Source organism: Leptosomus discolor, chromosome 10, assembly GCF_034619465.1.
Source record: "Leptosomus discolor isolate bLepDis1 chromosome 10, bLepDis1.hap2, whole genome shotgun sequence".
Taxonomy (NCBI): domain Eukaryota; kingdom Metazoa; phylum Chordata; class Aves; order Leptosomiformes; family Leptosomidae; genus Leptosomus; species Leptosomus discolor.
This window is the reverse complement of record NC_141400.1, coordinates 15,724,930-15,739,162: the sequence shown is the minus strand read 5'-3', so window position 1 is coordinate 15,739,162 and position 14,233 is coordinate 15,724,930. Positions and strand designations below refer to the sequence as shown.

The following is a 14,233-nucleotide window of genomic DNA, read 5'->3' as shown; positions in this document are numbered from 1 at the left end:
ATTCAAGATGAGGCTTGATGGGGCTCTGGGCAACCTGATCTAGCTAAAGATGTCCCTGCTCACTGCAGGGGGGTTGCACTGGATGGCCTTTGGGGGTCCCTTCCAGCCTAATGCATTCGGATTCTATGATTCTACGATCATCTGCTAACGCAGCCTCCCTCACTTTTGCTTTGGGCAATTTAAGAGGCTTTTTGGTTACACTTCACTTTTACTTTCTTCCATTTCACCCTCTTTATCTTTATTCATTCCTCTAAAAATGGTGGTCTGTGGCAGAGACTGGGCAGAGCTCATGTTTCTCAGCTTTCCTGATCTGCAGTTCACTAGGAAGCCAAGCCTGCCTGGAAACCAACTGGAGAGGCTGATAGGCACTACTTTAGTGAAAAGCAGATACCCAAGTCCCTCCTTCCCTCTGAGGCCACTGCTGTGCTGTTTGAATTTATCACCCTTCGCTTCATACCACCAGCTTATCCACAGCTTATGCTCACCATCCTTTGTCAAAAGGAAATGGAAGAATTGCCTCTGTTCTGCTCCCTCAGTGATCGCATCCCCTCAGGGCTCCATTGGGAGTTCGCCTGTCTGACTCTTTTCTCCATCAGTGTAACTCAAGCCTGTTACCATTTCAGTTTTGGAGCACTATAATTATGGCAGTTGGCAGAATACCTTTTGCTTTTTCCTGATAGAGCTAGCTACCTTGCTGTGGATGCAGTCACAGCAGTAGAAGAGGTGTCTTCTGCCGGCATACTTCAGGTATCTGCATGTTCTGCCTGACTCTGAGCTAGGTGGGCATGAGTCAGCTCTGATCCAGAAGCCATCTGGCCGTGTAGTGCTGTACTGAGCTCATCAGGCTGCTCTCAGAGAAGGTTTCTTCGCTCAGGCGGAACATTTACAGCCCTTTGGCAGTTCAGCCGTGTGCCTGCCAGGAGAGAGTTGGGCAAGTGTCCGTTTGCATCCCTTGCAACAAGCCTTGCCTGCATTTCCTTACGCTCTCCCAGGAGAATGAACTGTAGAGCTGTAAATACTCTACGGTGGGGTGACTGCATCCATTCTTGCGAGCATCTGTGGTGTCTGTATATATCGCAGATATCTGTGGTATCGGTATCAGGGCAGATGACACAGTGCCTGAGCTCTTGGTATTCTAGCTACCCGTGTTCATGCAATGGAGCCTATTTTAGCCACTCACCAGCTGCAGGCTCATAAGCAGTGACCACAGCAGCTCACTGGTTTCATGCTTGCTGACATGATGATCCCTGACTTCCACCCCTTGCAGGGTAACGTTGCCTTAGCTGTTTGGGGTCACCCAGCTCTCTCTTGTCGAGTAGTGCAATGTCAAAGTAACACAGCTGATGCACATGCTGCTGGCACAGATCTTTTATTTTCTTACTCCAGAACTGCTCTGGGAGTCCTCCTGAGTGCTGACCCTACTGTTGCTTTTCCTACCTTTTACCTTTAGCTCTTAGACCCTGGAAATCCCTGAACACAGAGTTGGGCATAGCATCAGCAGGGGCTGGAGCAGGACACGCTCTTTCCTAAGCTACCACAGCAAATGTGTGTTTTCTTTTGGAGGGAAGCCATTCACAAAAAGGCACGTTAAGACCTGTGCACCTTGTATATACCATGGCTCTGTCCTCATTAGGGGAAAGATGAATTCTTGGTGCTCTCTTACAAGTGATAATTGCTGATGAAGATGAGGCAATTTGTAACCTTAGAGTGTGGATTTTCCTGGCCTCCCTGTCTTGACGTGCTACCATACAAAGTGGCAGATAGCTTGGTTTTTGCTTGAGTTTTGTGCTGCTACCTATCCTAATCCAGGAATGGGTTTTACTGCGTAGGGCTGCGGCCGGTGGTAACGTAAAGGGAGTATTTGCCAGCAGGTGAGGGTCTTGCTCTCACAGGCCTGTCTGAAACACCCCACGCCTCCATCCACAGCTGCATCTCTTCTGCAGTGGTGCGGTGTTCAAGCCGACCACGGTGCTCTCAAACAGGGGTCAGCTGCAGTCACGGTCTTCACCCCAATCCATCTCCAGTGAGGGTTGTGCTCTTTCACCTACACACTCCAATTCCCCCCCCAAGCAAAGCACTCCTTCCTCTGGCCTTACTCTGTTACACACTCCGCAGATCTGTGTGTCCATACGTTTCCTCGGATCAAGACTGTTCTGGATCGTACTGCCCGTAACGTTCTTCTCGGTTCTCACATCATTCAAAACGGCCGAACTGCAAGCGGTCAAGCACCAAAACGCTGGGATGTTGACAGCGAGGCCTCTGCAGGCTCAGCACATAAAATGGGTCACTACTGTGGTTATTTCGGTTACACAACAGCAGTGTTCCTGCCTTTCTTTTTCCTTGCCCTTCAAGTCACTTGAATGTAAACAAGTAAAACTAAGGCAAGGGGGTTACAAAATCAGAATAAGGAACGGAGAGGGGAAAGGAAAGCATCCCACAGTATGGGTCTGGTGACCAGCATCCTCACATCTCCAGCCGGCTGCTTGGCTGGTTCGCCAGAGCTCTGATCCTGGAGCTGCTGCAGAAATAAAGACCCATTGAGAAGTCTGGCTCCAAATTAGCATTTGAATTCCCTTGTAGTCCGTTGTCAGATGGGCAGGAGGTGGGTGCTAGTCTCTGTCTCTCAGTACTGATACACAAAGGTGGCTTTAAAAGGTCCTTATTTTTCTGAGGGAAAGAAATACATTGCTCAAACTATGGACACTTTGTGTTTTCCTTTTTTTTTCTTGTGTGGGGTTTTTTTTCTTTTTTTTTTCTTTTTTTCCCTTTTTTTCTCCCTTCCCTCTCCCTTTCTTTTCAGTTTCACCCTCTTTCCCAGATCAGGCTGAGCTGTAGATAGACACGTCTGGGTATTGTCAGCCCAGTCTGACCTACTTCTTTCCCTCCCCTTGGCCCTCTGTTATGGATACTGGTGCTATGGAAACCTGGGTGACATGCCAGTGCCACAAAGCCGGGACCACCAGCTGCACCCTCCTCTCCCAGCGCCACAGGCCCTTCCCTTCCCAAACACACCCCCAAAGAAAGTTAGCAGTGCTGCTTCCCAGGGAAACCCAAGGATGTGCTCCTTCTGTCCCACCAAGCCGTGCTTCAGAGGGACCAGGGTGCTTTTCCCTGGGCTGGGGTGCATGGGGGCATTTTTCCCCCCGGTCCCAAGGCACAGCGTTTCGGTGCTGGGGCCCATGTGTAACCCCAATGTTGGCTGTGCGCCAGACCTGTCTGTGCACGTATCCTACACATGCCATCATGTGACAGGTAGGAAAGTACACGTGGGCTCCCTTGAAGTTTTCAAGATAAAAATAAGCTATAAACTTCTGCAACGTGGTACAAAAGCCTTTACAGGAACCTGGCTCAGCTCCTGCAAACACAGCAATGGGAACGCGTGCCCCGGTGATCCCTGCAGTGGACGGTAGCTGTTCCACCGGTGGGACAGAGCTGTGCAGTTTCATCCTCACTCGTTGGCTCGTGTGGGAACAAACCCCATTGGGGGACGGAGACTTGTTTACAAGTTCAGCCTCCGCGTTTCTTGCGATAAAAAAGTTCTCGCTGGTTCTTCAGGTTTCCTTTGCTCTCTGCTGGCCTCCTGTCCGGCTGGCGGCTTCGCCTGGGAGGCTGTGGCAGTATCAGAGTGGATTTACTTCCAAATATCTCATGCCAAACCTTTTCCTGCCCGGTGCTGATGCTGAGCTGGCAGCCGTAAGGGGAGGAAGCAGGAAGGAGCTCGGAAATCCATAAAGCGCTTGCAGGGGGCTCTTAGGTCTGTCACAAGCCACCTCCAGGAGATTTCTGTGGGGCTCCAGGACTCTCCCACCCCAGTAAAACTTAATCCCAGGGCCTGGCCCAGCACAGATGAAACTCAAAACAGGACAATTCGTGCCGCAGGGCCGCCACGGCCGTGGCGCTGAGCAGGCAGCCTGCGTGACGGCTGCCCTGGGCACCTCTTGGGGTGCAGCCAGTGATGCCCTGGGCACCGCTTGGGGTGCACCTGGTGACACCCCCCCCCTCACCCCCACCCCCCCCCCGTTCCCCCCCGCCCAGCGGCGGCCGCAGCCGCGTCGCACCGGCGCCCTCTCCCGAGCGGCGGCGGCCGGAGCCCGGGAACGACGGCGGCGCAGGGCGGGCGCTGCCGGGGCTGGCGGAGGCCGGGGAAGGGGCTGGGGAGGTCCGAGAGGACACGGGTGGCGCGGGCAGACCCTGTCCCACCCAGCAGGCAGCCTGCCGGTCCAAACCTGGCTCCTCAGCATCCCTGCGGCAAAGCACCCCCCGGTGCGGCGGCGCGTTGGACGGGGCGGACCCTGAAACCACCGACCGCGCCGCTGAACCGCGGTCCGGTGCCAAGCGATTGTGTTTGCTGCCAGTTATGAAGCGGCAGAGTAATGACAGCACCCCTGGGTGGAGGGAGGAGCGTTCCCTCTGCCAAAGGCACCTGAAACGGCCCCTCCGACAGCCGCTGGAAGGGGCTGATGTGCTGGGTGAGGGCGCGCAGCGGCGGCCGGAGCCTGGCTGCGCTGCACCAGGGTGTTTAATGGTCCTCTGTGCATCCAAGGGGAAAGGCCAGCTTGCCACAGCCTGGCTGCTGAATCATTAACTTCTCTCCTCTGAGTCATTCTGCAGCCCTGTCGCACACAGCGCTGAGACAAGCGGGGCTCGGGTGGGCAGTGGCTCCAGGCTGAAACAGCGGGGTTAGAAAAATGGTTGGAGGGTAAAAGATGGAGGTTGTGCCTGAAGAACCGGTGAGCACCCTCTTGGGCTAACCCGAGACGGCAGGGTTTTGACACAGAGCCAGGACCTGCACTGGCAGCTGGGCCTGGTCCTTCTGTTTTAGCCCCCTGGGAGGTGACTGGTTATGCTGGTAAAAAGGTGAGGACTGAGAATTAACCTCAGGAGACAGTGGGATGTGTTAATGTAGAGGCTAAGCAAAATCTCACTGGGGTCAGGTGACACATCTGTTCCTCCCTGGCCTTGCTAAGGCACAGCCAGGGTTAAACGATGCTCAGCTTTCTCCAAAGTGTATTACCAAAGGTGCTAGGAAAAAAGTTATTCTGTTGTTATCTTGCTGTGACACTCGGGGGTTCATGTGAGGATGGGGCCCCGCTGCACTGAAAACTTTGGAGAAGCAAGTGCTTTACAGTTATTTTTGTTTGGAGTTAAGCCTTCCCCAGCAGTGTTTGCCAACTTCAACACAGCAGCAACTCCAAGCCAGGAGAGCCCGAAACAGAAATGGACTGGGGGCTTTGCTGGATAAGCCAATTTAAAATGCAGGGAAGGAAATGAAACAATGTGAAAAATTAATCACTTCTTCCAAAAAAACTCTGCCTTTGTTCTTATAGTCTAGATACGCCTGCTGCTGGGGAAGGGAGGGGAGGACAGCAGGCTTTAAAATGTGATTAGACTGGCAGCGTGCTAATGCTGTTATTTTCGCTCTCCGGGTTTGGTGTGAAGTCCCCCTGTGATGACGGCCCAGAGCACTGCTGGTGTTTTCCGAGCTGTGTCACTAACATGAGCGGACTGATGGCCAAAAGCGTCAGCACTGCGAACGCTGGGGTCCCATGAAAATCCAGCCCTTCCTGCTGCAGCAGGGCCAAGCCCAGAGGGGCCCCTGAGCATGGGGAAAACCACGCAGCAGTGCCCACTGTTTGGTGCTGAGCAGCTCAGCCCCCAGTCCGGGAGCTCAGCACCTCTGAAAATCAGCTTCTCCCTATTCAGCTTTTCTCCTGTGGGATTTAAGGTTGCAGGCTGTGTTGCACTGCACAGCAGGGAAACTGAGGCAGCCACCTCATGTTCAAACCCCTGTGGTTTTGCTCTGTGCTAGCTGCAGACCCACAAGGAGACACCCAACACAGCAAGCTCAATGTGTTTTTATTTGTGCACGTTGTTGCTCAGCGATATTCGAAGTCGTACATGCAGTAGTAGTTACGAGTTTGCACAGTCTCATTTACAACGTCGCCCACAGGCAATGGCTAATAACCATTACAAGGGCACTAATAGACTTTCGCACAACATGTTGATGGATGCTGCTGTTTATCCCTTGCCTCTTCTGTACGCCGCAGCCCACATCTGGTTTCAAACAAATGCCTTTCTTAGGCGCGGGCCTTGGAAAACTGGCACATACCCACGTTTGGAGCCTGGGCTGAGGGCAGAGCTGCTGGAGGAAGGGGAACACATGGAAGTTCCCTGGGGCAGCTCACTGGGAAGCTCAGGCTGAGATGAGTTTGCTTTCATGTGTCCCTTTTTCCTAAAGTCTCCTTGTTTTGCAGCATTGTCGTTTCCGCATTAGGCATGATGGAGCTGTCAGTTATGGAGTGCTTGGCACACAGAGCGCCGTCGGGGAAAAACACCTCCTGAAGAGCTCAGCACTTCGTGCCGGTGCTGGGCAGCAGGGAGGGAGGTGTGAAAAACTCAGGTGAGGGTGGATTTTTTGCTTGTGCTCAATTAATTGCAGCCAGTCTGTTACCATGGGCAGGAGGGAGCAGGACTCAAAGGCAAGGACACCGATGAGGGACAGAGTGGGTCACGCTGTGAGAAGCTGGAGGATGTTCAGCCCCATATAGTGAGACAGGAAAAAATGCGAGACGCCCAGGGCTGACACTGTGACGAGAATCCAGAGAACTCCGGCACTAAAGTATATCGGGGCGAGCCTGGCGGGAAAGAGGGAGCCTGCTCAGACCGAGCATCGCTGCTCTCGCCTGGGAACAGTCCCTCCCTCCCGGGAGAAAGAGGGTGAAAAGGCAGCCCCTGGCTGTCCCCTGTCCCCTGTGTGGGGTCCCGTGCCCTGCTCCCATCTCAAGGGAGCCCACACACCCCTACAAGGGCTCAGGGCAGCTCCAGCCTTGCCCAGTATCTGTCTCCAGCCCCAGCCCTGTACCCATGCCCATGTCATGCCCTGGGAGAGCTCGGCAAGGCTGAGTCATGTAGGGACCCTGAGGCAGCCAGAGGGAGTCTTGAGCTTCCCCGAAGCACATTGTGTTCCCAAATGCAAACCCCCAGGGGTTACCACCTACTCCAGGCTGGTGGAGGTGTTTACCTTTCTGAGGCTGATGTCTTGTATCCCATAAAGTAGCAGTAGCGGGCGCAGAGATAGAACAGACCCAAGGCTGCAGCCACACCTACGGTTGAGAGAGACCACAGTGACCGTCTCCAAAGGCTTTTTAGAGCTACTTCAAGCCAAGCAGGTAGCCCAAAGTGAAGGAATAGAGGTTCTGTGTCCTCTGTCTCTACCTTGCCATCAGAGGCAGAATTACTGCCTAACTTATTGTTCAGAAGGTGAGCGGGACCTGAGTACTGAGCCAGCACTCAGGGGAACAGATCCAGTGACAAAGCAAGTAGTGGGCTATTCTCACCTTGATGGAAGAAGAGTCCAGCCTGCCACAGAATTGCCAGGAAAATGGGAAAATACTCAGAGGAGTTCACCCTGGCAGGAAAGAGGAAGATCATAAACAAGGGAAAGGAAGATCTTTCTTTTTTGCTTCCTCTATCAGTTTCCGGAGGCTGGAAGCTCTTGCCTTTTAGAGATGATGTCACTATAAAAAGCCTCCAGGCTTGCACCTTTCCCCACAGTTCCCTTCCCGCCTTTATTCCCAGGAATTAAACAGTGGAAGGAACTGGGTCTCCAGGGCACAAGAATTTAAGTAAGAGATGCCCAGGTCAGATCGTGCACAGAAAGGCTCCATGAACCACCCCCACTGCCCCTTCCCAAATGCTGCAGCTTAAACCCAGCTGTAAAAGCCCCAAAGCTGCAAGGAAGGTCTGCCCCAGCAGGTTGCAGACATGGTGAGGATGAAGTGCATCTTAAGCAGGTAAGGCCAGAGAAGCTTGAGCTTCCTTCAGGGGTGGGAGGGAGCACTTAGCTGTTCGGATTGTTTGTACACCATGCCCTGTACCCCCAAAGACAAAGTAGTAGCACAAAGAGATACTGGATGAGGCTGAGTCAAGGCTGGCAGAGGAGCAGAGAAGGGGGTGGCTGAGGGGATCCTGCTCCTGCTGCCCGGTTGCTTTTTTTTTTAGTGCTCAGCTACAGGAAAAGTGGAAGCTTCCTCCGTCTCTGCTTCCATCCCCACTGCAGCCCTAGCACAGCAGTCACAGCAGAGATGCTGGACTGTGGCCGTACCCACACCAGCCTCAGCTGAGATCTCTCTGGGAGCTTGTGCTTCGCAGCAAGTGGGGTTCAGAGCAGGGCTGAAGCTGCCTGAGGCTTTGACGCTGCTTGGCTAAAAGCAGCCTAAGACTCCAGCACCCAAAACTTTGTCTGTCGCAGCCCTACACTCTGTTACAGCAGAGATTTCTGTGTGGGTTTGTGCTGCTTTTGGCTGAGGTCAGAGTTAATTTTCTTCATAGTAGCTAATATGGGCTGTAGTTTGGACTTCTGCTGGAAACAGTGTGGATAATTAGGGATGTTTTAGTTACTGCTGAGCAGTGCTGACACAGAGCCAAGGCCTTTTCTGCCCCTCAACCCACCCCACCAGTGAGTGGCTGGGGTTGCACAAGAAGTTGGGAGGGGACACAGCCAGGACAGCTGACCCCAGCTGACCAGAGGGATATCCCACACCATGTGACGTCATGCTTAGCATATAAAGCTGTGGGAAGAAGAAGGAAGGGGCGGAAGTTTGGAGTGATGTTGTTTGTCTTCCCAAGTCACCGTTAATGCGTGATGGAGCCCTGCTGTCCTGGAGATGGCTGCACGCCCGCCTGCCGATGAGCAGTGGTGAATGAATTTCTTGTTTTGCTTTGCTTACGTGCATGGCTTTCACTTTACTTATTAAACTGTCTTTACCTCAACCCATGAGTTTTCTCACTTTAACGCTTCCCATTCTCTTCCCCATCCCACTGCGGTGGGGGAGTGAGCAAGTAGCCATGTGGTGCTGAGTTGCTGGCTGGAGTTAAACCACAACGTGTTTCTATCAGCAACAGCTGGTGTGTTTAGGACTGATGAGGCAACACAGGCTCAATGCTGACTCTTAAGCCCGCTAACTTAACCTCGATAGAGATGAGTAACTGCTGAATTACAGTCCTGAGAAAAAATGGCAAAGCAGGGGAGGGGCAGTGCCGTTAGACATGAGATCTGGAAAGATCTGGTAAGAGGAACTTCTTACTGTGCTCGAAAGATCCTCTCAAATTCAGGTGGGCCTGAGATCTTTGGAGGAGAAATGCCAAACGCCCTCCTAGCATAGATCACCTGGAGGAAGAAGTAGGCTGCAGCAAAAGAGAGAAAAGTAGCAGTGGTCAGTCCTCTGGCTGGGCAAGGTGGGGCCAGGAGACTGCCAGAGATAAGGGCAAAGGTTCTGCCGTCTCCTCCTAACCTTGCACCCCTGCATAGCAGAGAAAGCTGGATGAAAATCCCAGATACATTTCAGACAAGGAAAAGGAATGACACAGTGCAACAGTGACACAAGGAGTATGCAGTTACATACCACCAGTAGATATCTGCTTTCTCTCTTATGTGATTAACAGGTTATCTATTATCTATAGAAATTGTTAAACAGTTCAGATGTGCTTTGTTAGTTAATGCCAATTTTAAGGTTTTTTCAATCTTTAATTTTTTCCCCTTCTAAATCCTGGGAGCTGAGTCGGGATGGAACTGATGCCACAGATAAGCCACACAGGCACTGAATGAAATTGTCATGCAATGTAGAACCACAGCTGGGAGATGTTCCATGTAACCCACCACAGCCCATTCGTCCACCTTTCCACACCGCAGTGCTCTGTGTATGCTAATGTCTGCATGAACCTCAGGAACTGCTATAAACCCATTTTTCAAAGAAAGAAATTCTACATGTTTACAAAGGAGAAGATCTACCAAGAAATTTCTGAACCGAGGAGTCGGGTCAGTTCAGAGGAAGGTCTTCCCAGGCATTCGTTCTGTTTAATACATTTCAAAACCCAGACAAGATATCAGTTCACTGTCTGAAAAGCAAGGAAGTGCCAGTGCAACAGCAGAAATGAAAAATGGAAATGAAAGGAAACTAGTTGAGGTGCCACAGAATGATCCAGCAAGTATTTGGGCATGTGCATCTGATGGTCCCTACCTTGCTCCATGACTCCCAGGACTGTCACGGCAGCCAGCAGATGAATCTGATCCAACATATTGAGTCTTGCAAGCCCTAGAAAATCTGATTTCTTGATCTGAAGCTCCTCTGGACAGGTTTAGTCCTTGCTGATGTGACAGTCGGCAGTGGTAGCTAGCAGCATAGGTTTGCTCTAATTGAACAGGGAAGATTTATACGTGGTGTGTGAACCCAGGAGGAGTCTGGCTTGTCCATTAACGTATGCACCGTGGAAATGAAAACCAGCAGAGAGAGGCCTAATGGAGTATTTCCGTTCCCACCCTCCCTTTTCCACGAATGAGTTATGAGGAAGTGGAAAACTCTTCTCCCTCACGTGTTAGCAGAGAGCACACGTGGGAGATAAGAGAGAGGAACTGGGACCTGAACGGGGGGTACACATCTCAACAGCCCAGCAATCTACTCCCCCTGGGGCACCTGGTTTAAAACCACTCCTAACAAAGGCAGGGGCACGTCCCTCTTGCTGATGTTGCACGAGGAACCGCAGCCCCACTTGAGCTGCTCTGCACCGCTGGAGCACCAGGACGGGCAGTGTTTCATGGTACCTACCGTGGCATGCACAGACTCTGGAAAACGTGCACTGGGCACAGAGCACAACTTATGGCCATGACACTGAGACAGCATCGAATAAAGCCCCTGAGTGAAAAACCCACTGCAACGGTAAACCAGGATGTGATAAAGTGTAAAAGGTACAGATCTGTCTTGCATGGCGATACTTTATTTGGGAACAGGTCCTGCAGAATGACTGCCAGACACCAAGAGGGTTTCAGAGCCGGTCCTCATACTGGAAAGGCTGGGAGCTGTGCATCTAAGGCTTCTGATCAATCCTCGGCCGAATTAACTCTCATCGTAAACACCAGAGAGAGTTCTGTGGGGGTAAAAGCCTGCACAATTAATCAGGATATATCAAAAGGAAAATGATGTTTTCAGACATCAGGAAAGACCCATTCAGCTAATTCCTGTCTAAGAGTGCAAAGCTGGCACGGCTGTGAGCTGCTGAGGCTGCCGGCTTGGTTTCCTTCCTCTCCCTTCATTCGAAGAATATTCCCTTTGGACCAGGGACAAAGGAAAGCGAGTTAAGACAAAGTGATCGTTAAACGTTGCTACTATAGAAAATAAGATCAGATTAAAGCAGTTTACAGAAATTACATTGTATGCCAGGCGTGCTTGATAGACTTTCCAAGAGGCAATAAACTGGTTCTGATTTTTTGCCTCTCTATAAGGGATAAAGACACCCAAAGAGGCTATGACTGTGTCCTAGCTTCTTAGTATTCCTCCAAATATCAAAGACAAACACCACCATTTTTCAAGCACCAGCTCTATGATTAATTCTTTCATCTCAGAATTGATCCTTTCTGATTCCAGTGACTGTTTAGAAATATGAGGAACATTGTGTTTTGTTTTCTCCCATTTAGCTGTCAAAGAAATGAAGGACTTTCCTGTGTCGGCTCAAAAAGGGCAGAGGTCTTATGGTGCTTAATGACCTTTGATTTCCCTCTGCTCCTGCCTGATTACAGCCTGCTGGCAAAGAAAATACAAAGCAAAACAACTGAACAAAAAAGATCTGAGCTTAACACCCCCATTGGAAGTTGGATGACAGCACAGTGTAACCTGCACCAAAAGCGTCAAGTATGTGTAAGGAAACCTGGGCCGGGAGGGGCTATAAAGGCTGCACCCCTGCTCCCCAGATCATCATTAGATGCAAAATACTTCTAGTATCACCTGGCGTAGTCTAAATATAATAAAGGCTAATAGAAACATGAATGAATAAACAAGCACAGATGTCTTTCCCCTCCTTCTCCCTCCCCCATAAGCTGTCTTTACCTCCTGAAGGGCACAACGTTTTTTTTTGTCCCTGTCACCACCAGAACTTGCCTTATTTTCCATTCTCACTTGGTGTTTGCAAGGAGCAGACACAAGTACCCTCCTCCCAGCACCAAATGCCCTTCGATGATGGGACTGTCACTGGGGGACAGCCTCAGCAGCCTGCAGAACACCGGCCTGCGTAGGGGATGCCAGGGCAGGCTCCGGCCGGCAGACGTGGTCCTCCTCGCCACTCCAGCCTCTGCCACCTTCCTGCTGTTTGCATCCAACCTAAAATGACTCCGCAACCCCGCGGTGACTCGGATCACGCCGCTGATCAGATGAAAACCTGCAAAGGGAGCCCTGCTTGCAGGCAGCTCAGTGAGCCCAGCCAGCTGCACGGCCACCGCGTGCCTGGGCTGCAGGCGAGGAGAGGGGCAGGAGGGGCAGCTGGGGTGGGGAGATGGGGACGAGGCGTCACCACTGTCATCACCCGCCTGCAGTGACACCGAAACAAGCATATTGCAAAACCTCACCCTCTGAGGCTGCCACGGCTGAATTTCCTCCTAAGGAAAGACAAGCTCTGCAGCCCCAGGCTCACCTTGGGTGGATCTGCTGAGCGGGAGCTAACGAAATGCTGTCCCCCTCTGCCACTCCCCGCGTACACTCTGCTCTCCAGGTTACACCGCAGCCCTCCACCACGGGGAAGCTGGACCTGGCATGTTCCAAACTCCTCGCACCTCCCACTGAGTCATCACTAGAGGCATTTCTTTGTGCCCACGGTTGCTTCTCCCACCTCTTCCTGCAGCCATTAAGCCTTTCTGCCTCCTAATTATCACCTTAGGGCTGCACTGTGAGCTGGATTCGAACACCGATCAGGATGAAAAATTATCTTGGGAAGAAAAATAAGCCAAACAAAAGGCTTGGAGGAGTTTTAAGCAGCCCCAGAGTCTCTTACTCCCAAGGAGCAGTGGGGCAAAAAGAAGCCAGCAGCATTGAGTCCAGCAACATTACAGGCAATAACATACCCCTAGAAATGTATTTCATGAGACTACAACAGCCAAGAGCTTTCTGTTAGTGGAAAAGGGAACGTTTTGCAGCTGATCAACTTACCCTTCAGCTGTGAAGCACGGAGGCGCCTTGTCCTTCCAATCGTACTGTAAAAATATGGAAGTATTTTCTAATCTGGTTGGTGCTTGTGCTTCCCTTTCCCTTCAAATTCTTTTGCAGCCACAGAGCACATTCAAAGCTGTGATTGTGGAACTGCTTGCGAGAACAGTTAGTGCCTTTCTAACAGTCACATAGGAAAAAATAAAGGGGGTTTCATTCAAACGAATTAAAAGCTGTACAGAGAAAAAAAGAGGTTTTCAAGTTCAAGAGAATGAAAGAGAGCTCAGCCCCAAGCATCTCAGTCTGTTCAACTAACAGCTCCCTCAGGCTGGGATGGTGGGACATGTGACACGCCTTCCTGACCTCCCATGCCTGTGGAGAACTCTGTTAATTCAGATCAACATGCACTGAGATTTTCCTGAAATTCTTGGATTTTGTGAGAGGAAGGATGGGCTAAAAATATGGCGAGAAAAGGCTAATTCATTATTTCATCCTTTGTGATATTGGCCACATGTGGCCATTCCTAGGAATTGGGGACAGCTGCGGGTAATTTCTGCTCTGTGGTTCCCAGCAAGGCACAAGCTGGGTTCCCAGCAAGGCACAAGCTGGCTGAGGTCTCCTGAGCATTTTGAAATGTGCCCTGGGTTCTCCATTTTGCAATGACCGTAAAAACTTTGCACAAGAAGAATTACTATGTCTTCCTAAAATGTCCATCTATAGAGAAGCTCCTCTTGTCAGAAATTAAAATAGCAGGCAGTTGGTTTTGCCAGCAACATCCTGGCGGGCATGATGCAAAGCATCCCTTGGAGTACAAACTTGGTATACATCGGAGATGCATGTTCACCTGTTGATCTAGATGGATTTCAGACAGAAATTCCTGAGATTTTCACATCTGTGGCATATCAAAAAGGTCATGTAAATGTTCTCAAATTATTAGTTATAGAGAAATTTCTAAGTGCCAAACCAATCTCCGGGCTGCTTTAACCCCCTGCTTGAATGCCACTGCATAGAGCGGGACCATGGCCAAGTGCTCCTATTCGCAGTGCTTCTCATCTCAGTAAAGGTGAAGGGCTTCACTTTAAAGATAATCAGGGAAAACATTCAAAGCCATTTTCTAAAAAGCAAGATAGAAAGCTGAGGCTTTGGGAAACTACATAAATCAGTATATGTGCTCATTTAGTTTGGAATAATTTGGAGAATTTTTTTTAAAGCTTTTTTCTAAAGGGGTTCAGTGAGCTTTATCTGCATACATATTAAATCTGACT

General features: G+C 50.8%; 1 protein-coding gene across 1 annotated transcript; it reads right to left on the bottom strand.

Annotated features, from left to right (window-relative positions):
• Window positions 1-6,508: 6,508 nt before the first annotated feature.
• On the bottom strand, window positions 6,509-10,077 carry LOC104349351 (leukotriene C4 synthase-like). Its single transcript, XM_009954871.1, has 5 exons — window positions 10,020-10,077; window positions 9,087-9,186; window positions 7,338-7,408; window positions 7,022-7,103; window positions 6,509-6,635 (listed from the first exon to the last, which is right to left on the bottom strand). Exons 1-5 carry the CDS (start codon window positions 10,075-10,077, stop codon window positions 6,509-6,511), a joined length of 438 nt encoding a protein of 145 aa, XP_009953173.1.
• Window positions 10,078-14,233: the final 4,156 nt, after the last annotated feature.

Excerpts from the sequence above, each read along its gene's own strand:
- LOC104349351 (XM_009954871.1), bottom strand. The coding sequence starts at position 10,077 with ATGTTGGATCAGATTCATCTGCTGGCTGCCGTGACAGTCCTGGGAGTC. Across the intron at positions 7,409-9,086 it reads GAGAGGATCTTTCGAGCACA|GGTGAACTCCTCTGAGTATT; the intron begins GTAAGAAGTTCC and ends CTTTCCTGCCAG. Across the intron at positions 6,636-7,021 it reads AAGACATCAGCCTCAGAAAG|GCTCGCCCCGATATACTTTA; the intron begins GTAAACACCTCC and ends CTTTCCCGCCAG.